Source organism: Limanda limanda, chromosome 10, assembly GCF_963576545.1.
Source record: "Limanda limanda chromosome 10, fLimLim1.1, whole genome shotgun sequence".
In the NCBI taxonomy this organism is placed as follows: Eukaryota; Metazoa; Chordata; class Actinopteri; order Pleuronectiformes; family Pleuronectidae; genus Limanda; species Limanda limanda.
In genome coordinates, this window is record NC_083645.1 from 13829914 (window position 1) to 13851732 (window position 21819).

Below are 21819 nucleotides of genomic sequence, written 5' to 3' on the forward strand. Positions count from 1 at the left end.
TTTGTTGCGCCCTGTCGCCGTGTTAGTGATCCGATATCGGACAGAAAAACTAACAAAAACAGCCTCAATTGTTGACGTCGAAGGTGAATGTGACGCCTTGATGTTAAAGGACCAAGCGATGTCTGTGGTGTTCGACGGGAGTCCGCTGAAAGCGATGCAGAGCTCGCACACTCTCAGCCCGCAGAGCAGCCTGAGGTGAGTGCTGTGGAGGAGCCGTCACACACTGTGCGGCTCATAGGCTGTATGGTGCTGCTTCATGTCTGTGGAAGACGATCTGACACCGGGTGGATCTGTAGAGTCACCACATGAAGACAGTATTCATCAGATGATCCATTATGCACATAGTCGAATGAAGGTTTGATAGAAAAGCTGTGTTACCATCCTGACATGTCAGAGACTAAAACAACCAACAACCGTATTTGGAAAAGCCAAATATTACAAATGTTAATGTTAAGTTTGTTAGATAAAGTTTATAGATTGAATATATTTTTTTTGGCTTCAGTGAAGTATCGTTTCCATTTGTATAGATAGTTCACTAATATATATAGTTGCTATAACCTTTCTGGTTAATATAATCATCTTCTTAAGTTGTCAGAAAATATTGATAAACAACTGTCACAACGTCAGAGATCCCTCATAGTGACGTCAGTAAAATATTTGCTTTGCCAAACTCAATACCCAGAAACCACAATATTGAGTTGATAAAGATATAAAACCGTTTAAAGCATCAAAACCACCAAAATTTGATATTTGAAAAGTTGTTGACAGCATTTGTCATTGTAGCACAATAAATAACTTCATTGTTAATCATCTGTCAAACTATTTATTATTATATTTTGTCTATTTCACTCAAATTGCTGCACATCTTATTGTTTGAGGTATATTAGAGCTTCGGTATTTGATTGACTAGGCACTAGAGAGAAAATGTATTCATTAGATAGTGATTGTCTAACAACTTAAAAGATATATTATACATATATACTCAATAGTACCTTCCCCACTGTTTCACACTTCAAAGACTAATCAATTAAAGGACAAAATAATCAATAACAAACACAATTGTTTGTTGTAGGCCTTCAAATTACTATGTGTATGTCTGTCTTTCTTGTTGTTAATGTTGCATAAATACATTACAGAAAAACACAACTCTGTTCATACCTTTACTCATCATATCTGTGTTTCATCTAGTGCCCAGGAGCTCTCTCAGGAAATCAAGTCCTTTATCAGTGGCGTTGACACCGTTCAGGGCCGGAAGCTCAGTGTGCGGGAACACGCCCGCTGTGCTGTCCGGCTGCTGCGCTCGGTCCCGGCCTGTCGGGGGGCCGTACTGGAGCATCTGAGGGGGGTGTACGACGAACATGTGTCCGCCTTCCTGCACAACCTGGAGACCGGGGGGGAGGCCAGCGCTGGAGTCAGTTCCAATCTGGAGGACATCATAAAGGTGGGATATACATGTGAAAAAAAAGAAATATTATATCGTAGTGGTAATGGAGGATCCTTTGTCGCGTTGGCATCGGATGGTGGTGGACCACGACCGAGGCGGCGGCTGATGATGGATCCTAACTGGCAGCAGTGGACAATGACTGTGGACTATAGTGGATCCCATCTTGATGCCGGATTGTGATCTTGCTGCTGACCAGTGACCATGATTGCAGCAGGACTGCTTGACATATAGTATTGAAGTTATCCTTCAAAATGTTTACCCTCATCGATGCTGCTAAAAACTTTAATCCCAATTATGTTTTCCTACACTTGACATCTATTGCACTTCTGTCTGTCCTGGGAGAGGGATCCCTCACATGTGTCTCTCTGAGGTTTCTACGTATTTTTACCTGTTATAGGGTTTTTCGTAGTTTTTCCTTCCTCTTGCTGAGGGTTAAGGACAGAGGATGTCACACCATGTTAAAGCCCTATGAGACAAATTGTGATTTGTGAATATGGGCTATACAAATCAAATTTGATTGATTGATTGATTGATTAATATTTGCTTGCATCCATCAAGTGAGGTGTATTTGTATAGAAGAGCATCATATTTACGCCCTCTCCCGATTCTTCTCCCTTGGCCCTACCCCTAGATATGAAGTGCCCTCACTGGGAGTGCCCCCTCCTTAACAGAGCTGCAAGGGAGGAATTGAGACACCACTCCCTATGTCATCAGCAGCTAACCAACATTATTACAGTGATAAACAATATCAACATACTTGACAAACATTGAAAAAGTGAGAGATCTGACAACTACAGGTCAAACGGCACAGATTAATCTATTGATCAGTCAGCGTGTTAATTTCAATATATTTATTTCAATATAACGTTAATCCCATCAATAGAAACTTCTTCCCTACACTGAAAACATAATCACATGAGTGGTGAAGTTTTTTTTCAAACTTCATATATGAGACTCTGGAGTAACAAACAACCTTGAAACAGTTGTCACAGCGATTCCATGACATTTTCATTAGCTCATAGTTATTAAGCAAGATTTCATACTAACATTTATGAACATTTTACCCGTACCGGTCGCCATCTTGAGTTGCTTCGGGAATTTCTATCTAACCTCTCGTTTTGAGGGGGGTCCTGAATACACTTTGGGTGAAAGGGTGTTTCAAGGGCTGCATGCCCGCCCCCCCTTTCAACAAATAGAGAAATGGGACAACCCTACCCCTTCATAGCCCTGCGCAAAACAAAGGGGTCAAAGTCAATTAAAATATAGAAAAATTTATGAAATTCTTTGGAAAATGTTCTAAATTCCTTCTGTTTGTCTGTAGGAGGTCCATGGCGTGCTGTTGGAGTTCATCCGGCTGAACCCCCGGGCCTGGGCGCCCCTGGTGTCTTCCTGGGCTGTGGACTTGTTGGGGCAGCTGAGCAGTAAGCATGCTGGCCGCAGAGTGGCCCCCCACTCCTCCAGCCTCAATGAGCTGCTCCAGCTCTGGATGTCCTGTGCTGCCACCCGGTCCCTCATGGAGGCCTACTCACAGTGTTTGGCGGCCATGCTGGCGTGGTGTCCTGATGCCTGTGTGGATGCACTGTTGGACACCTCGGTTCAGCACTCCCCACATTTTGACTGGGTGGTGGCTCACATTGGGTCTGCCTTCCCGGGTACTATCATCAGCCGAGTCCTGGCATGTGGACTCAAAGACTTCTGCTCTCATGGTGCCAAGGACCAAGGGTTAATGGTGATGGGAGTGGATAAAGGAAGCAGAGTTCCTAAAATTGGCTCAGTGGTGGGAATCCTAGGGCACCTCGCAGCGCATCACTCAGACAGCATCAGGAAGGAGCTCCTCAGGATGTTCCAGGAGAGCCTGAGTCCATCAAGCCCCCTTTCTCCCACTTCATCCTCCACCTCCTGGGAGAGTTCCCCTCAGCTTCGTCGAGCTGCAGTACCATTTCTGCTGCAGCTGGCTGCGATGTCGCCCAACCTCTTTGGTGCTGTGTCTGCAGAGCTGGTAGAGCTCTTACGCCCCCCTGTCCTACTCCAGCTGCAGGCCTTGCTGCAGGGCCTCCCCAGAGAGGAACTGGATAACATGCTGGGCCTTGCTGTCCATCTCATTAGCCAGAGTCCCTCAGGAGGGGCCCGCGTCCTCCGTTTTTTGGCAGACACGGCGACTCCAGCCTCTGTCATCATATCTGGCCCAACACCCTCCCCTCATGAAGGAGTCAGAGAAGGTTGTGATCGCCTCCTCCAGATGCTGCTTCTGCATCTGCATAAACTGGTTTTCAACCGCTCAGATGGAGCGGAAGGAAAATCCCATCACTCCGCTTCACCTCAACCTCAGAGGGTCATCCCCTTCTTGGAGGAGCTGCAGTCTCATGTGGGTGAGCTCTGTGCTGAGACGCTGCGCCTGGAGAGAAAACGTCATCTCTGGCTGCACCAGCTTCTGTGTCTGCTCTCAGTCTATGGGGGTCCCCGCGTGGCCACCGAGGCCCTCTGCCAGCTCCTCACACAGGCCCGTAACCCAGAGGAGCTGGCTCTGGCCTGGCAGCTTCACACCACGCTCTCCTCCTGCATGGCGGGACTCATTCCCGCCGCAGTGACTCGCTGTGTGGCCCAGATCCACACACACATCCTGGGGCCCCGGCAGCTGAGGCAGCTGCTGCTTAACCTGGCTGCAGCCATCCAGAGTCAGGATGAGGAGAGAAGAGGATCAGCCGGTGCTCAGTCCTCCATGGCCATCCAGATGGGCTCAGCGGTCTCAGTATACCTCCATGATTTCGGTCCACTCCTTCTCCACGGTGACCCGGCTGTATCTCATGCCACAGTGCGCCTCCTGTCCTGCAGCCCCCTCCCTCGCACCTCCTCGCCAGCACACCTGCTCCTGCTGTCCCGTGCTGCCGTCACTTATTTCTTTCTGGCACTGCGGAGAAGAGGAGAGGCTGGAACGGTGGGGAGAGATGTTGGACAGGCTGGTGAGGCGGTGAACTGTGCGGTCCTGCTCCTGTCCCGTTTAGCGGCGTACTCCCCGCTCACTCTGAAGGCGGTGCTCCAGCAGCTGGTTGAGGGAGCGCTGCATAAAGGCAACGCTGAGCTGTTTGGAGGTCAGATCGCCGACATGTCTGGAGCTCCTTTGCCTGCCCCCTCTGTGTCCCCCGACGTCGGAGCCTCGCTGCTAGACATCAACTGTCGGTTTGGCACCACCGTCAACTTCTCTGGTAGCGTGTGGTCCGTATTTCATGCTGGGGTAATCGGCAAGGGCTTGAAGGTCCGCACTGCAACACAGCTGCTTGAACCATCTAGGGTCATCCAGGTGAGTTGGACAAAGTTAAAGCTACATTTTGTGCAATTTCTTATTTCAATTTCTCTGGTATTGGGTGGAGTTAAAGGTAGGTGATCAACTCTGTATATTTTAAACACTGCAAATATATTGATTTGTGTGATTCCCACACTTCAAAAGTACTTGAAAATTTAAAAAAATAAAGATAATTCATGCAATCACTTATTTGTATAAGAATTGTGATTATGTGTATTTTGGGTCTGATGTGTTGCAACAGAAAAGACTGAAAATATGTCATTTCCTCTCTCTGTAGAACGTCCAGACTCTTCTGACTGTCGTAGTCCAGTGTTGCAGCTCCTATGGTCTCAACGGATCTATCAACGGTTCACGACCCCCATCTGACCCCGAGGAGCCGTCGCCCATCAACGCTGAGGCAGCCAAAGTCGTCGCAATCACCCTGGTGGAAAACGTGTGTCCGGATGTGGCCAATGGGGAGCTGTCCTGGCCCCCGGAGGAGCACGCCCGCACCACGGTGGAGCGAGACATCCACATTCGGCGCTGCTTTGAGGCCCACCCAGTGATTTTCCCTCTACTACAGGTGGTGGCAGCTGGACGCCCGGCTCTCTGCTACTGCTCGGCTGTGCTCCGAGGCCTCCTGGCCACTCTGCTGGCCCACTGGGAGGCGTCCCGCGAGATGTCATCCACAGACTCCCCGTGGCACCTCCAAGCCTCCTGCCTCCTGGTGTCCTGCATGGGAGAGGGCCAGCTCCTGCCTCCTGTGCTCGCCAACGTCCACGAAGCCTTCCCCCACCTCACTCCCTTCGAGGTGCGGCTGCTCCTCCTGGCTGTGTGGGAGTATGTGAGAGGCAATGGACCAATGCCCCAGAAGTTTGTCTTCAGCTCAGAGAAGGGCCTGTTCTGCAGGGATTTCTCACGGGACGGTGATGTGGCGAGATACGTGGCGCCGATTCACAGCGTCCTGCATAAAAACATTGATAGATTAGGACACCTGTGCTGGCGGTTCCAGCTCTAAAGTGAAGTAGGGAGAAAACAGTGAAGAAAAATAGATGGAAAACTGTGTTACACTGCTCCAAGAGCGGACTGCAAAGTTGCTACCACCGTACTTCAGTTTCATACAAGTAGAGTTTGTGTGTGTGTAATTGTGTCTGTGTGTGTTCCTTTTGTACCATAATTTTTTGACTTTAAAATTGATTGTGAGACAGAGACTGGGACAAGCAAAATGGCACACATGCTCTGTTTATTGTGTTAATACAGAGTGTGCGCTACACAAAAAGACTTCTTTTGTCATTTTGGTTTAGAGAATAAAACATAATTTTATAGATAGTTTTGTATGATTGCCCATGTCTATCAAGGCTGCAACCATCGCTTGCATCTCTTGTTGTATGTGCAAAATGTTATTTCAACCACTTTTCAAAATAAATATGTTCCTGAAAAACGTCTTGAACTAAGCATCCTTGTTGGTGCTGAAAGGGTAATTTATGATTTCAAAGTCTGTTATTACCACATTCAATGCCTTACGTATGTCCTCTTGGTTAGTGGTTTCCAGCCATTTTTAAACACAAAGCACTAAATCACAGGGAGGTGGTTCTTCCCTCTGATTTATTTTGTTTTTATTTATTCTGGCTTAAAACAGCAAAGAGCATTTGCTAAATATAAAGGAATACACTTTCAAATCTAATCACAAGTAGATGCATGTATAATCTTGTGAAACAAAAGATGCTATATCATGACAACGAATGCAAAACAATGTTAAAGATTAAACAAACAGAAATGTTGATGACTGTTTGACTTGTTATCTCACTTCTTAAATGGAATGATAAATGAAAATCCACTCATTAACTTCTCACCACTATGTACATGGAAGGGTGGGTGAAGTGTTTGAGTCCACATAACACTTCTGGAGTTTTAGGAGCAAACAGCATTGCAGTCAAACCCAAATACATTTGAATAAATCGCGACCAACATAAAAACATGGCAAATGGCAAAAAACATACAATGACTCCATACTGTTCCTATGGTGTTATCCAAGTGTCTGTAAGCACCGGCATTCATATTCCACTTGAAACTGTTATTTACATCATATTTTGAGCCTAAATATCCTCTATGATCCTCCCCTAGCCTTCTGGAGGCATTTTAGATTTTTTTTTCCTTCTTTTAAATAATCGATCACCAGTTACTTTCATTTTATTGGATTTGGCTGCAACACTGTTTACCCATGAAACTCCCAAAGTGTTTTGTGCACCCCTCCATTTGCACAGTGGTGAGTAGATAATGAGTGAATTTTCATCTTTTGGTGAACTATCCCTTTAAGACACATCTTCATGAAAAAGCTTTAATCATGTGATGTCTACTGATTTTATATATGTTGACTATGAGGTTGAAAAAACGAATTAAAAGTTTTCCACTAGCTTGTGACTCTTTATCTGGAAGACTGCCTGAAAACAATTCCCACACAGTAATATGGAAATCTATTTTTATCTGTACCTTTATTATTATATATTTTATTCTGATCGTTTCTAGGTTTCCTATTTCTATTTTTTAAATTCTTGAACTGTTCGCCTTGATAAGAGAGGAAGCGAGACGTTTAGATAGATAGATAGATAGATAGATAGATAGATAGATAGATAGATAGATAGATAGATAGATAGATAGATAGATAGATAGATAGATAGATAGATAGATAGATAGATAGATAGATAGATAGATAACTTTATTCATCACCGAAGGGAAATTAAGTCGTCATAGCAGCCGGTATATTTGAATACAATAAAATACAATAAAATACAATAAAATACAATACAATAGAATAAAATAAAAAATATTGAGGTAGAAAGAATAAAAACAGAAAGACAAGATAAGTTTACTGACATTACATTGCTTTCCAGGACACTAATTGATTGATGGTGACAATACAAATTAGTTAGTAGCTCTAGAATATTGTAAACATGTCGTTTCTTAACTCTGGCTGTTGAAGGGACAGCGGTTTGTGTGACGTGGTTTCTGAAGTGCAGTGAAAGTGTGTTTAGCTCCTGCACGTTGCATTGGTTGAAATCTGAGCAACTGTGTGCCCTTCACTGACTGGTGGGCGGAGATGACGTGTCATCCATTCATACGGAGTTCACACATATCCTTTATCAACAGATTGAAAGATAACACAGAGATTAAAATCTTTAAATGCCTTAAAATAATATTATCATAAAGTATAAATAATCTTATCATCGATCTTTTATATAGTGTTTTAGTAGCTCCGTAGTGAGGCCTCTCTTAAGTTAACGATCTTTGATACGAACTGAAATGGGCGGAGTCAAGCGGGAGGCTAATCAAGATGGCCTCCTTCACTGAGAGGTAAGACAAAGCGGTTCCGCTCTTTCATCGAGGGATTATCGAGTGTTCGACAGGTTATCAGCTCAGAGGAAGCCGGGGATCGTTGCTCCGGGTTCACACTCGGTAAACGAGTCAGCGGACGGGACATTCCGGGGGTTTAACGGCCGCTAGGGCGGAAAATCATGGAGGAAAAGCCTCGATCCCCTTCAATTGAATTAGCGGCTTGACAGACAGACAACTAGCTTGACATCCTGAAGCCTCTAGCGGGCGAAACAACCACAGCCCCTCGGACACTGGGACGAATGGGAATATAAAGCACGGATACGCCGCTGCTGCATCATTCAGGACGTATACTTCCATTTTGTGGTAATGTTTTCAAAATAGCGATTTAAGGCGAGCTAGCTGACATTAGCCGACACGTTAGCTAACGCTGTCCCCTGGCGTCGTTACCGGCTCATCGCGTCGCCCCGGCTGTGACAGGAGAGCGAGGGCTGGGGAGATCTGCAGGTTCATCGTGTTACATGAGAAACTCTGGATCCGGATTTAAATCTTAGTAAATGTAAGTTAATGTTAGTAAATGCGCAGTTCAGCTGCAGCAGGTCGACGAAACGGGAAATGGTTCAGTTTGCAGCCTCTGACATTTTCTGGCGCTGTCTCTCTGTTGAAGACATTTTGCCTTCGGAAAGATCAAAGTCCGTGTGTGTGTGTGTGTGTTGTATAACCCCTGAATATATGTTGTAGTTGGACTCGGCCATTGCTCAACCAAATGTGAATCATTGAATTGCGGAGCGGACCTGGTTGCAGCCAAATCGTCTTCTAATTTGAGCCCCTCTCCCTCATGTCACTTTATAGGATGGCGTGTGTCTTCGTGCTGTGGCTGGCCGTGTGCCTCAGTGGGACCTGGGCTGTGGACAAGGGCAACTTCAAGACCTGTGACCAGAGTTCCTTCTGCAAGTGAGTGCAAAATGATGGGGAGAACAATAGTTCATTGTACTCACTGGGTTTTTTCTGAATTAAAAATCTAAGAACAACCTGGTGACTTTGCTCGGTCCTTAATGTTGCACAGGCGTCAGCGAGCGTTGAAGCCCGGTGAGTCTCCGTACCGAGCGCTGCTGGAGACTATGGAGCTGACCAACACCAGGCTCACTCTGCAGCTCATCAATGACAACAACAAGGTAGGTCTCACTCTGAAAGGCAGATCACATTGGATGGGTGTTGGTTTCCAGTCAGATCAGGCACTGACTATGGAGCACTTCTCGCGAGGTGTCTTCTTATGTGCATTATCCTCCTCAGTTTCCATCTCTTGCGTCAAAGATCTTTATTCAATATTTTTGCAGTGATTTTGTCACATGAGAAACCAACAGAACCAAGTATTATATATCTTGGATCTTAATTAAGGGAGATATGGGCTAACGAAGTATGAACTTTCTTGGGGGACTCGAAAAAATGGTTAATATCAACTTAAAGCTCTTTTCCAGCTCTACATTTATCGTAACAGTATATTATTCTCAATTACAAAAATCAAAGCACGTTGAGTTATTATAACAGTTAAACTGAATTGCAAAATCACCTATATTTTAATATCGGGTTTACACCAAAGTTCCTTTTTTATGTCGTGAAGACCTCCAGTACATTTGGGTTTTGAGTCATTGCTGAGGTAGCATTACTTTTCTGGAGTGGCTTTACATTACTTACTCTTTACAATGTGTTCAAAGTTGGACACCCAGGCCACTAAATAATGTGCTCAAAGAAATACGACATATATATAGAATCCTTTTTTTTAAGCTTAATGTTGATGCAATTTATTGCAAAACTACACGTCCATTATGCTTTGAATGTTGAGGTGATAATGAACCTCGTGGCCCTTTGCCAACCTCTGCTTAAGTGTTTATAAGATAATAATGAAACTCTCTGTGCCCCCCTTTGCCTCCTCACGATCCCCCCTCACATCTCTTTCTACCCTTGCTCCCCCTCTCTCTGTGTTTGGCTCTCAGGTGCGTCTGTTGCTCGAGCTCTACCGTCTCCAGGGAAACATAACGAGGGTGAAGATCAACGAGCTGAAGCCGCTGAAGCCTCGCTACGAGGTCCCAGACGTGCTCATCAGGGAACCGCCCACGGAGCCGTAAGTCTCCCATTAGAGTGGGTGACTGTGTGGTGTGGGGGGGGGGGGGGGGGGGTGGAGGTTTTGATATTGGAGGTCAGGAGGCAAAGTTGACAATCTGTATTGGTTCCTGTCATTGTCAGTTTCATTCATGTAGCTAAAACCCACACTTTTCTCCTGCTGCTTCTGTTTTGATGAGAAGAGATGTTTTAAAAAAGGTGAAGAAAAGGCAGGATCACTGGGGGAATTAAATAATAATCTTAATGATGATGGAATTCCATTTAGCTGCCTCAGCAGCATAACTGGCTGGCCAGGGGGGAGGGGGACTCTAGAACATTTTAGTTGACTGTAAATAGTGTGAGGAAACGCATGTTTTTCTCTTTACCTATGGTGCATAAATCGACTGTAAAGGTTTCAAGCATATGGGTACGGAAACTCTGAATATACATTTTTATAATGAAGGAGGCCATTTGAAAGAGCGCTCACCATTTCTCTTCTATATGCCAATCTCATTTCAATGTCCAACCTGAACGTTGAGTATGATTTCAGTTGGGTTTGATATAAGCACTAACATGTTTGGTAAAGATGAAGGACCAATTATAAAAGACATTTCCATTTTTCTTTCTTTTGGTATTTGTTGTTCATATCAAAAGTGAATCCTCTCTTGACACTCTCTTCCTCCCTTCTTCCTATCTCTGCCTCAGCCTGTCTCTCTTGTCTCAGGACGAGAACGGGGTGGTGCTGTCCCTGGGGCTGGAGTCTCAGAGGGTCATCGTTAGCGCCCAGCCCTTTCGACTGGACATCATGGAGGGACATGAAGTGCTGATGTCGCTGAACTCACGCGGCCTGCTGGCGTTCGAGCACCTGAGGATGCGCAAGGACACGTGAGAAACCACGCATGCACACACGTTTACAAATACCAGCCCTCTCGTTTTTTATCAACGTTTCCACTCAGTGGATGATTTCTATTTTTGTTCCCATTAAATGGTTTATTTTTTGAGTATTGTCTCTGACACGTTGTTCTGTCCTCTTTTCCCTATCATCCTAGTTTCTCCTATAAAGTAACTAGCACAGTGGCTAGCGTGTGGGATAATATCAAGAGGGTATTCACTAGGTAAAGATTCTTAAAGATTTGTAAGTGTGTATTCTGTTCGTCTTGCCAATGCTGCCAGTAGTGACATATAATCTAGGGACTCCCATCACACCAAGTTCTGTAATTACCCTCCAATGAGTGCGAGTGCAAGTGAAAGAGAGGGGTGTGGGTGAGTGAGTGCGTGGCAGTGTTTGATTTGATCCAGGATTCAGTTAATTAGTCCCTGATTGTTGTTGTCCTTGTCAAGTTTTTTTCTAACGGATCAATTAATTGATGACAGAAACAAATGAAAAAATGTTTTATTTTATGAAACGAAGAAAAAAATGTGATCTTCAGAAAGCACGTTCACGTGAAGATTACGCTGCAGCGTGTGCTTCAGGTTTAGCTCTGACTTAAATGTGTCGGATTAACTAAATCTCTCGCACACCTTCAGTGTCACTTCAGCAGCTCGTCTAATAAACTGATCTAACACTGCACCTGCTTAAATGAGTCTTTTGAACAGTTATGTTGAAACTGTGAGTTACGCTTGCACAGTTAACGGAGAGAGCTAACCGCGATAGCTGAAAATGATTCTAGTGCTGAGTGTTTATATAGTCTGTGTCCTACCAGATAGGTTTCACTTAATTCTCAGACATCGCTGTTGACTTGCCAAACCCACCAGCAACATCTCTTTTTGGTTATGTTTTTATTTTTGCCTCTTTGTAAGGTGTTAAACATCCTTGAATTGGGGACATTTTACCTTTTTAGAGTACAGTAAAAGAACGTCGTCACCATTGCCTCATGCATGTGTGCGTCTACAGCTGTCTGTGTCTACCAAAAATATTCACAGTTCCAGGCTTGTGTAAAGGTTTTTTGGTGCTACACTAAGGCCTGGAATGCAGTTGGGCATGTTTGATTCCCAGGGTTTCAGTTGTTTTTTTCTCTATGCAGTTAGGTGCAGATGCCGCCGCCTCTAGAGCTCCTGCCTCATGAGGCCAAGCTTGAAATAGCCAAAAGGCAGGGAGTTGCTCAGTCCCTTTGTCATCCAAGGCCTTGTAGTGAACATGATAGTTTTTAGTGTTGAGTCAGAGGGCAGACACCAACCTCCCTCTGTACATCGTTTTCCTTTTATCATAGTTTGACCATACTCCCATTAGTTGCCACTTTAGCAAGATAACTTGATTATTATTTTTTTATAAATATATAAAGAAATACATTTTAAAATTTAAAAAAAAAAAAAATTGTCAGTGGGACTAATCTGTCTTTTTCTCCCCCCTTCCTCACCTCTCCCTTCATTCTCTGTGCCACGGAGCAGTCAAGCAGAGCCAGAGGCTGAGAAGAAAGAAGAGGCTGATGCGGCTAACCAGGCCGAGGTACCATATCATTTATTTTCCTCTACCACTCTTATTTAGAAGACAAAGTTTCTTCCCTGTATCTCCTTCTCAATCTCCTTGTGTATAAGACGGTTCTTCATGCTTGTCTTTCTAGACCGCAAAAGAAGAAAAAGAAGCAGAAGAAGAGAAGGTAGAAGATGGGATGTGGGAGGAAACCTTTAAGTCGCACTCGGACGGCAAACCTAATGGTGAGTCATAATGATATCTACCTGTTGGATTGTTTAGTGGTTGCAACATCTTTTTTAGACAAATCAACTTTTTACTTTGCATTTCTCTCACATATAATTGGTTGATCTCCTATAGGTCCATCTGCTGTTAGTTTAGACTTCTCATTGCCGGGGGTGGAGCATGTCTACGGCATCCCAGAACACGCTGACACCCTCAGGCTCAAAACAACAGAGTGAGTGACAACACACAAGTCATATTTCTCATTCAAAATGAATATGGAGTTTTCTTCCATGTTACTTATTACATGTAAAGTGAACGGCGCTGACCATGTGTGTTTGTGTGTTCCAGTAATGGAGATCCATATCGGCTCTACAACCTGGATGTGTTCCAGTATGAGCTGTATAATCCTATGGCCCTTTACGGGGCCGTCCCTGTTATGTTGGCTCACAATGCCCAGCGGACCACAGGCATCTTCTGGCTCAATGCTGCTGAAACCTGGGTGGACATCAGCTCCAACACAGCTGGAAAGGTTTGTCTTTTCCACTGCAAAAACCTTCTAGTACAGCCTTGGACCCTCTTTAGTAACAAAGGAATTTTAACTTTGACTGCAGGAACTTAACTTGGTTCCTGGGGCAGAGTTTTTTTAAAAAAAGACTGTGGAAACTGTCTGTCATGTTCAAATTTTTGATTTTTGTTGTCCACCTGCTTTGTCTCTCCCCAGACTGTGTTTGGGAAAATGCTGGATTATGTTCAGGGCTCCAGTGAGACTCCACAGACGGATGTGCGTTGGATCTCTGAAAGCGGCATCATTGACGTCTTCATTATGCTTGGACCAACACCCAAGGATGTTTTCTCTCAGTATGCCTCCCTGACAGGTAGGCAGATCAACAATCTGTTGTTTTGTTTACTTTTCTCTCAAAGCTCAGGTTAAGACTGTCAATGAAAAAGGTTTGATTGGCTCAGTTAAAAACAAAATAATCAAGTTATTTAATGTAGATTAATGTTTTACTACCTGAAACCACTATTGTTAAGTTGTTGTCCAATGGGGTATCATATTTTGACTATAGTCCTCACTCCTCTTCCTGCACTCACTTTCTTGTGACCCTTCAGGAACCCAGTCCTTCCCTCCCTTGACTTCCCTGGGCTACCACCAGTGCCGCTGGAACTACAATGACCAGGAGGATGTGCAGGCGGTAGATACAGGCTTTGATGAGCACGACATCCCCTATGACTTCATCTGGCTTGATATTGAGCACACAGACGGGAAGCGCTACTTCACCTGGGATCCACACAAGTTTGCGACTCCAAAGGAAATGCTGCAGGGCATCATGGACAAGAAACGCAAGGTACATACTTTGTGATGAATAATCCAGCATCACTGTACAAGCAATCGATTGTTGGCCTCCACAGCTTCGTGGGCTTTCTTCTAAGATGTTGACACTGTCAAGACTCTCTGCTCCATCTCCTTTTTAAAATGATTTATTTTTTCTAGATGGTGGCCATTGTGGACCCTCATATCAAAGTAGACAGCAACTACAAGATCCATAATGAAATACGTTCTCGGAGTTTCTACATCAAGAATAAAGATGGTGGAGACTATGAGGGCTGGTGCTGGCCTGGTAAGGGACTGACTGCTCTGCATCAAACACAAAACTATTTTTTAAATATAAATTACAAATTATATATTCTGTGAGAAACATATTCCATATATCTATCCTCTCTCTGTTCCTCCTCTCTTTTCCTGGGACGGATGCTGTCCTTTAGGTAGCGCCGGTTATCCGGATTTCACCCGTGCAGACATGAGGGCCTGGTGGGCCAGCATGTTTGCCTACGACCAGTATGAGGTGAGTCTAGAGACCACTTCCCACATGATAAGCATATTGGCTGTTACTCTTACACGGCTTTGATTAATAAAAGACAATGATTCCAAAAGACTGTGCTGATCATGAAACCCTGTCAAAAAATGTTATGTGTCCCTTTTTGTCCATCATCCAGTGGCGTTTGTATTTCTTTTAAAGCCCCAATTTTCTTCTAATGCTTTTTGGATCTGAAAGATTACTGAAGACTACTTTCAATTTCTGTGGCCCAGATTTACCAAGTCTGTTTATGTCTTTAAGATGAGACTTTATAATATGGTTAGTCTGACCTTGAGGCAACCACAATCTCTGTCCCCTATAGGGTTCCATGGAGAACCTGTACACCTGGAATGACATGAATGAACCGTCTGTCTTCAACGGGCCAGAGGTCACCATGCACAAGGATGCAATGCACGGAGAGTGGGAGCACCGGGACGTGCACAACCTCTATGGCTTCTATGTGGTGAGAGCATCTGGCTTTTTGTGGAAAACTGAACTCCACTGTTAAATATTTACCGTAGATGAATTCTGGCCAGTATTAATGCATGAATCTAAATGTTCCTGTGCGTTTTTTTGCACGAAAATTATCAAAAATTATAGAAAATGTTGGTACCATGCAGAAACCAGTAAGAGACAGTGCTGAACACAAATCATTGTGTTAGCAAAACCGTTCAATTTTCCATTTAATACTGTAGATTGATCATAATCCGCTTTCTAAGAGACTAATACTATGCTCTAAAAATCAAATAATGTTGGTAAAAAATACCTCTGAAAACGATAATCATGATTAACAACCTGCAGCAAATGGCCACAGCGGAGGGTCTGATCCAGAGGTCGGGAGGAGTTGAGCGACCGTTTGTCCTGACCAGAGCTTTCTTTGCTGGGTCACAGCGTTATGGTGAGTCCTTTGCTGCTTTTTACTATTTAATCAACACACGACCAAATGTTACTTTAATTCTTGGGAACCCATCAATGTATCAGCTTTCGTTTACTGATTCACTTTTGCTGTTTATAGAATTGTCTTAGGTCACATTCAGTGTTTGCCAGAATAAACTGCAGTTGGAGTTTTGTTCAGATTCAGCTCTGAGAGTGCTTAAAGGGATAGTTCACAGAAAAGGGAAAATTCACTCATTATCGACTCACCACTTTGCCAATAGAGGGTTTGTTGAAGTGTTTGAGTCCAGTAAACACTTCAGGGGTTAACAGCGTTGCAGCCAAACCCAATACAATTGAGGAACTTGGGGTTCACTTCTTCAAATGCAAAAAAACTATTTGTGAAGTGTCCGTAAGCTCTGACATTCAAGTGTCATCTGATATTCTCCCCTGGAGCTGCGTTGAAGCACACACCACACTCATGCTCTTGCCCAAGGATGCAGACGTGGTGTGCAGTAGCATTGCTAGTTCAGAAGCGGACATTTAGGCTAAAAACATGGCGTTAATGATTCTGTTTTTAGTTAATTTGAAGGATCCAAAAGTCTGATACTGTGCTTTTGTATTTATACAGTGAGTTAATTATTTACTGGTACATTTATAAGGCTAAATTAAAACTCACTCTTTTTGTGTCTGCAGGTGCCGTGTGGACAGGAGATAATGCTGCTGAGTGGGACCATCTCAAGATCTCTATCCCCATGTGTCTGAGCCTGGGCCTGGTGGGAATCTCTTTCTGTGGTGGTGAGTACTATCACACGTTGTTTGCTGCTACACTGGGTCTCTTTAATAGCTATGCCAGCCGTATATCTTGTGTTCTGTTCAGAGTATGAGACTTGTATTTATAATCCAATTGGTTGTCGTACGCTATCGAGTTGATTTTGTCCTAAGAAAATCTGAGTACCTATGGAGAAAGCCTATGTTTCTTCAAGACATGACTATTGGGATTTCATACCCAGATTTAACTTACTCTTAACCTCTCTGTCTCATAGCTGACGTTGGTGGCTTCTTCAAGACCCCGAGCACTGAGCTGCTTGTGCGTTGGTACCAGACGGGGGCGTATCAGCCGTTCTTCAGGGCCCACGCCCACCTGGACACTCCTCGCCGTGAGCCCTGGCTGTTTGGTCCAGAGAACACGGCGCTAATTCGGGATGCAGTGCGCCAGCGCTACACCCTCCTGCCTTACTGGTACCTGCAATTCTACCACGCACACAACAGCGGAGAACCTGTCATGAGGTGAGGGCGGGGAAGACTGAGTGTTTGTCTCTTTCAAGTGAACTTACCTGGAGTTGAAAATCTGCTTTTTTGTTGAAATTCATCAAATCCAGATTTCAGTACTTGGTTTTGCTCTGGCTTTTTGATTTAGCCTCACATGACCAAGTCATTAAATTACTAGTCTAAATCTAATCTAATCTTGTCTCCTAATTTGAAATCTAGTTACGCTTAATAGTCCAGTTCACAACACATTGTGAAATTAATTAGAATTTACTGCAGATTTCACCAAGTGATTGACCATGTCACTCTCACCCACAGAATTAACGTGTTATAAATGTGTTGATCTTACTCTGCTCACGTGTGCGTCTCTGTTGCAGACCTCTGTGGGTGGAGTATCCTCAGGACCCCGCTACCTTCGCTCTGGATGACGAGTTCCTGATCGGTGAGAAACAAACCATCTAAACTCATACGCTGTCCTTATCCTAAACTGGAAACATCAAAGTTGCCTCCAAGTTTTGCTGGAAATTTAACTGATCTGCACAAAAATAACCGAACTGATGTTTTTGCTATTGGTGTTAATTTGAATCGGGCCTGTTTGCTGAGGGACAGTAGGACAAACCAGAATTTAAATGTTAAATCTGTTTTCACGGAGGTAGATGCTTTTCAAAATGTTGAGTGTTTTCACTGAAGTTGTTAAACTCTTCTTCAGGGAGAGACTTGTTAGTGCACCCTGTTACTGAGGAGGGAGCCAGGGGAGTCACCGCCTACCTGCCTGGTAAAGACGAGGTAAGAGAACACACGGGTATAAACATCTTGAATATACTGTATCATTTAGTTTTTTGGGGGGCTGAACCGCAGTGTTAAATCTAAATGGTTAATGTCAGTGATATATCTATAGATTGATATATTCTTAACTGTGGTCCAATCTAATCTTAACCTGTGTTTATTCCTCAGGTCTGGTTTGATGTCAACACCTTCCAGAAGCACAATGGAGCCCAGAACCTTTACATCCCTGTCACCATTAGTTCTGTAAGATGCACACAAAGATATACGTGCTTTTAAAAAGTTCTATGTTTCTGAAATTATTTGGAGATAATTAACACAACTTTCTAAAAATGTTAAAATTTCTAATTCTTGAGGTGTTTCCCTTAAATTCTCAGGTTTTAAAATAAGGTTCTGTCTTTTTTTTCCAGATCCCTGTTTTCCAGCGTGGTGGCTCCATTATTGCCAGGAAGCTTCGAGTTCGCAGGTCCTCCTCCTGCATGGACCATGATCCGTACACTCTGTATGTGGCTCTTAACCCCCAGGTAACTCAAACGTGTACACACTCACTGCTGTTATTGTGACACGCTGCATGCCAAGTGGCAAATTATCATCCTTGACGTTTTGACCTTTTTGTCTGACAGAGAACTGCAGAGGGTGAGCTCTACATAGACGACGGCCACACATTCAACTATGAAAAGAAGGAGTTCATCCACAGGAGGCTTTCCTTCGTCAACAACATTCTCTCTTCTGTGTGAGTAATGAGTACTTTCCTCTTTCTGTTCAGCTGAAAACTGTTTGCCTTTTTATTTTCCCACTAACTCAAAATGATAAGAGATAAATACACAATAGGACAACTAGAGACTTTAAAAGTGCCGTTGCTGTGATAAAAACAAAGAACAGTGACAGCTAGAATGGCACACAGTAGGCACATGCCTCCATCAAGGCCCAACAGTCCCCTTTAAGTCCTTGGTGGAGGTGATCAGAATATTAATGCGTGTTATTAAAGTGTTTTATGTGTGTGAGACTATTTATAATTTGCATTATAGGTGTTAATTTTTGGATTGTAATGTCTCTTAAATCCACGTCTCTTGTTCTTCAGTGATCTGGCTCCAGATGCCCATTTCACTACTCTCTCCTGGATTGAACGTGTTATCATACTGGGAGCCAGTAAGCCCAGCAAGGTTACCCTGAAATCTGCTGGTGAGTGCTACACACTGCATTTCTCACATGTTTGGTATCATAAGTTCATTCATAGGCGAGTCTGTAAACAAGCAAACGGAATTTGTTATTATGTCACAAGAGCCAGTTCAACTGGTTTTATACCATTTTGTTTTGGAAATGTTTTTTTGTCCAGTTTAATATTACAACAAGTGACAACTCACTTAGCAGAATCATAATACACTGTTTAGCCCTGAGACTCCAACAGTGTTTTGTGGACTCAAGCACTTCACCTACCCATCCATCAGCATAGTGCTGAGTGGATAATAAATGTGTTTACATTTTTTGGTGAGCTATCCCTTTTGAGGCAATTTTAACTTGATTTCTTTCATATGAAAAGAGATCTGCCTGTTTCAAACGATGACATTCTTCCATGAATTTTAAAGTTGCCATTGTTGTTAAGCAATACATCCACTAGAGGGCAGTGAAGAGTTGAGAGATTCTGACAACAACATGGAGATGGTCGAGGAGGGTGTTATAATGTTCCCCTAAAGAAAAAGGAGCAAGTGGCTGTTTGTCCCTCAGCAAAGTAACATCACTTAGAGGCTTGTAGTTTGTTATCAACTCTCTCCACAGCAACTTCCGCCATTGTTGAAATGTCTTCCTTGGCCGTATCAGAGCTTTCAGAAGAAGTGCTCAAATACAGATGAAATTAACACAGTGTACGGATAGAAGGCTCTGTTTGTTTCTGTATAATGTTGAGCCTAAATGAGCCTTTAGAATTACTAAGACTTTGTAATTCCATGCTACTCTACTGTCTCCTTTTCCTTTGCAGATGGTCAAGAGAGCCAGATTGAGTTTGAGTTTGACGCGTCCATGTCTGTGTTGACGCTCCGCAAGCCGGGCATGAACTTGGGGGCAGCCTGGACCGTGGCGCTTCAGTAACCATGGAGACGGGCGAGGAGGAGGAGAAAATGACTGAAGTGGATTTAACAGGAGGAGGAGGGCACTAACACCCAAGACTAACTAAACCGAGACAACAGGATATCAATCATTGAAAACAAAGGACACTCATAACACATTGAATATACAGTTTTAAATTTTCTTTAAACGCACTCAAGCCCATGTAGATCTGTTAGTCATACTGAGCCACATAACATCTCTGCCATATCCCTCTGTTCAGTCGCACTGTAACAGAAAGGGTTATTACTAGATAGTAAATTGTTTTGTAACATTTTTCTGAAAGATAACAAGTGAGCAACTCTATTCACGTCATTGTAACAAATGGGCTTAAGAAAGAAAACAATCAAGCACTTTTGGTTCTGATGTCTTCTTTGTTTGCCTTTTTAGTTTGCCTCAGAAGAAAAATCATTGTAGGAGGAATTGTTTGCCTTTTTAAAAAGAAGGTTCACACTCAAAGCACATGCTCCACCTGCTGGTGATCCCCTCTATCTGCTTCTGACTTAATCACTGCTCAAGCATTCATTCCATTCCTCTATTTTTAAGCCAAGCAATTCAATCAAGGCCATGAGGGCTCAACCTTCTTTACCTATACCATATTTTATATAATGTCAACAATCCTCTTTTTGACTTCCATCCCGCAGTTTCCTAATTTTCCGGAAAGGATCTTCTTTCTTACCAATCCCAGCCATTTCTTTCCCTTTTAGCCTCTCCCTGATTTAATGACTTGACGCATCTGTGTGCATGGAAGTGACTCATAATAATGGCTTCACAATAGTTCATGTCGTTCAGCTGCTGCAGAGAGGAGATTTTCAGCCGCTCTTTTTGAAAAAAACTTGACCGTGTGAATCACTTCAGGGAACTGAACCACTGATGGTGTGGATCATCCTGTTGATGTGCTTTCTTTGTTAATGGATTTCCTTCTTTTTTTTTCAACATTGTTTACTAGATTATTTTTAATGCACTTGACCAAGAGAGAGAACGTAAAAGTTGTTTAGATTTTCATGTGTAACTTGATGTTGGGACTGTCGAGGATTTCTAGTGTGTCATTTGCATCTTAATGAGCAGGTTCACATTAAATTTTTGAAAAGTATTTCACTGGCAATTATCAATTTAAAGCCTTCTGAGTTTCCTAAAAAAATTGATCTTAAATGCAAACTGAGTCATAAATGTTCAAATGATGCTCTTTAACCTTTCTATCCCATCTTGTCAAGGCTTTTGTCCTTTTTACAGGGGATATTTTTCTTCTGAGTTTCTTATAAAGTTACATGTTGCTTCAGTTTTGCTGGTGATTGCTCAAACTGGTGGAAATGAACGTGAAGGAACAGATTTCAGTTGTCAAAGTTATCAGATGTACTTTAAAAGATGAGACCAAGTGAAAATAAAGTTGACCAAATGTGAAAGAAGTCTCCGGTTTTGACTGAATTAACATTTGTCCTCTACCCACTTTATTTAACAGTTCATAGGTGACATTTTACTTCTAAAACATCAGGAAATTTGTTTAACTCTGAAAAACGAGTGTTTCTTTGGAAATGACCCAATTAATATATATTTGTGTCTAACTTTATCATTTACCACAGGTAAATTTGAGTCATGGCAGATTTCAATTGAACTTAGCCTACACTCAGCGAAACTTGTTTATTTATTGTTCAATGTTGTGGATGGTAAAGGATGGGTAAATTTTAGCTAATTAATTATTATTATACAAATTTTTTTCATATTCTCTGTGATCTGAATATACAAAGTAACTCAAGTACTACAAGTAAAAGTATAAACTTTAAATAAAATATTACTAGATTTTAAATATTGCCTCCATCAATGTTGCTGCTGGTAAACGGGTAAGTATCAACAGCTTTATATGCTGCAGGGATAAATTAATTTGAATCTACTGAGTAACTAGTAACTAAACATATCAAATAAATCGGGTAACGATAGAATGATATTTTTCTTTGAAGAAAAAAGGTAACTCAAGGCTGTAACTGAGTAGCCTACTGTTCTTCAGTAACCAGATTTAGTTACTTATACTTATTTAATCCACTTTTCAAATCGTTTAAAGAAATGTCTGTTTGCCTCAATTTCAACACAAACACAAAGTCCTAAAATCAAGTGTTCAGTGGATTTTATATCGTTAAAAAAACAGCTTTTATCC

At 42.9% G+C, this 21819-nt stretch overlaps 2 protein-coding genes across 4 annotated transcripts; both read left to right on the forward strand.

Moving 5' to 3' along the window:
• On the forward strand, window positions 1-7100 carry ints5 (integrator complex subunit 5). The gene is made up of 4 exons (XM_061079702.1): window positions 1-195; window positions 1189-1441; window positions 2766-4742; window positions 5023-7100. Exons 1-4 carry the CDS (start codon window positions 101-103, stop codon window positions 5740-5742), a joined length of 3045 nt encoding a protein of 1014 aa, XP_060935685.1. The 5' UTR covers window positions 1-100; the 3' UTR covers window positions 5743-7100.
• Window positions 7101-8012: 912 nt separating this feature from the next.
• ganabb (glucosidase II alpha subunit b) lies at window positions 8013-21076 on the forward strand. Of its 3 annotated transcripts, none has more exons than XM_061079029.1 (25): window positions 8013-8075; window positions 8907-9008; window positions 9121-9229; window positions 10049-10176; window positions 10860-11039; window positions 11204-11269; window positions 12543-12600; window positions 12716-12809; window positions 12925-13021; window positions 13138-13318; window positions 13511-13664; window positions 13900-14135; window positions 14282-14408; window positions 14554-14633; window positions 14968-15108; window positions 15447-15543; window positions 16215-16316; window positions 16565-16808; window positions 17165-17229; window positions 17497-17573; window positions 17742-17816; window positions 17981-18094; window positions 18194-18303; window positions 18652-18752; window positions 19546-21076. In XM_061079029.1, exons 1-25 carry the CDS (start codon window positions 8056-8058, stop codon window positions 19653-19655), a joined length of 2868 nt encoding a protein of 955 aa, XP_060935012.1. In that variant the 5' UTR covers window positions 8013-8055; the 3' UTR covers window positions 19656-21076. The 3 variants fall into 3 exon arrangements, with proteins under 3 accessions (XP_060935012.1, XP_060935014.1, XP_060935013.1); XM_061079030.1 differs by lacking the exon at window positions 8013-8075 and adding an exon at window positions 8104-8613; XM_061079031.1 differs by lacking the exon at window positions 11204-11269.
• The last annotated feature ends 743 nt before the right edge of the window (window positions 21077-21819 follow it).

What these genes read in the sequence shown, in the direction of transcription:
- ints5 (XM_061079702.1), top strand. Translation starts at nt 101, where the DNA reads ATGTTAAAGGACCAAGCGATGTCTGTGGTGTTCGACGGGAGTCCGCTG. An exon ending in AGCCCGCAGAGCAGCCTGAG is followed by an intron (nt 196 to 1,188) that starts GTGAGTGCTGTG and finishes TGTTTCATCTAG; the next exon opens with TGCCCAGGAGCTCTCTCAGG. An exon ending in AACCATCTAGGGTCATCCAG is followed by an intron (nt 4,743 to 5,022) that starts GTGAGTTGGACA and finishes CTCTCTCTGTAG; the next exon opens with AACGTCCAGACTCTTCTGAC.
- ganabb (XM_061079029.1), top strand. Translation starts at nt 8,056, where the DNA reads ATGGCCTCCTTCACTGAGAG. An exon ending in AGGGAACCGCCCACGGAGCC is followed by an intron (nt 10,177 to 10,859) that starts GTAAGTCTCCCA and finishes TCTCTGCCTCAG; the next exon opens with CCTGTCTCTCTTGTCTCAGG. An exon ending in GCTCCAACACAGCTGGAAAG is followed by an intron (nt 13,319 to 13,510) that starts GTTTGTCTTTTC and finishes GTCTCTCCCCAG; the next exon opens with ACTGTGTTTGGGAAAATGCT.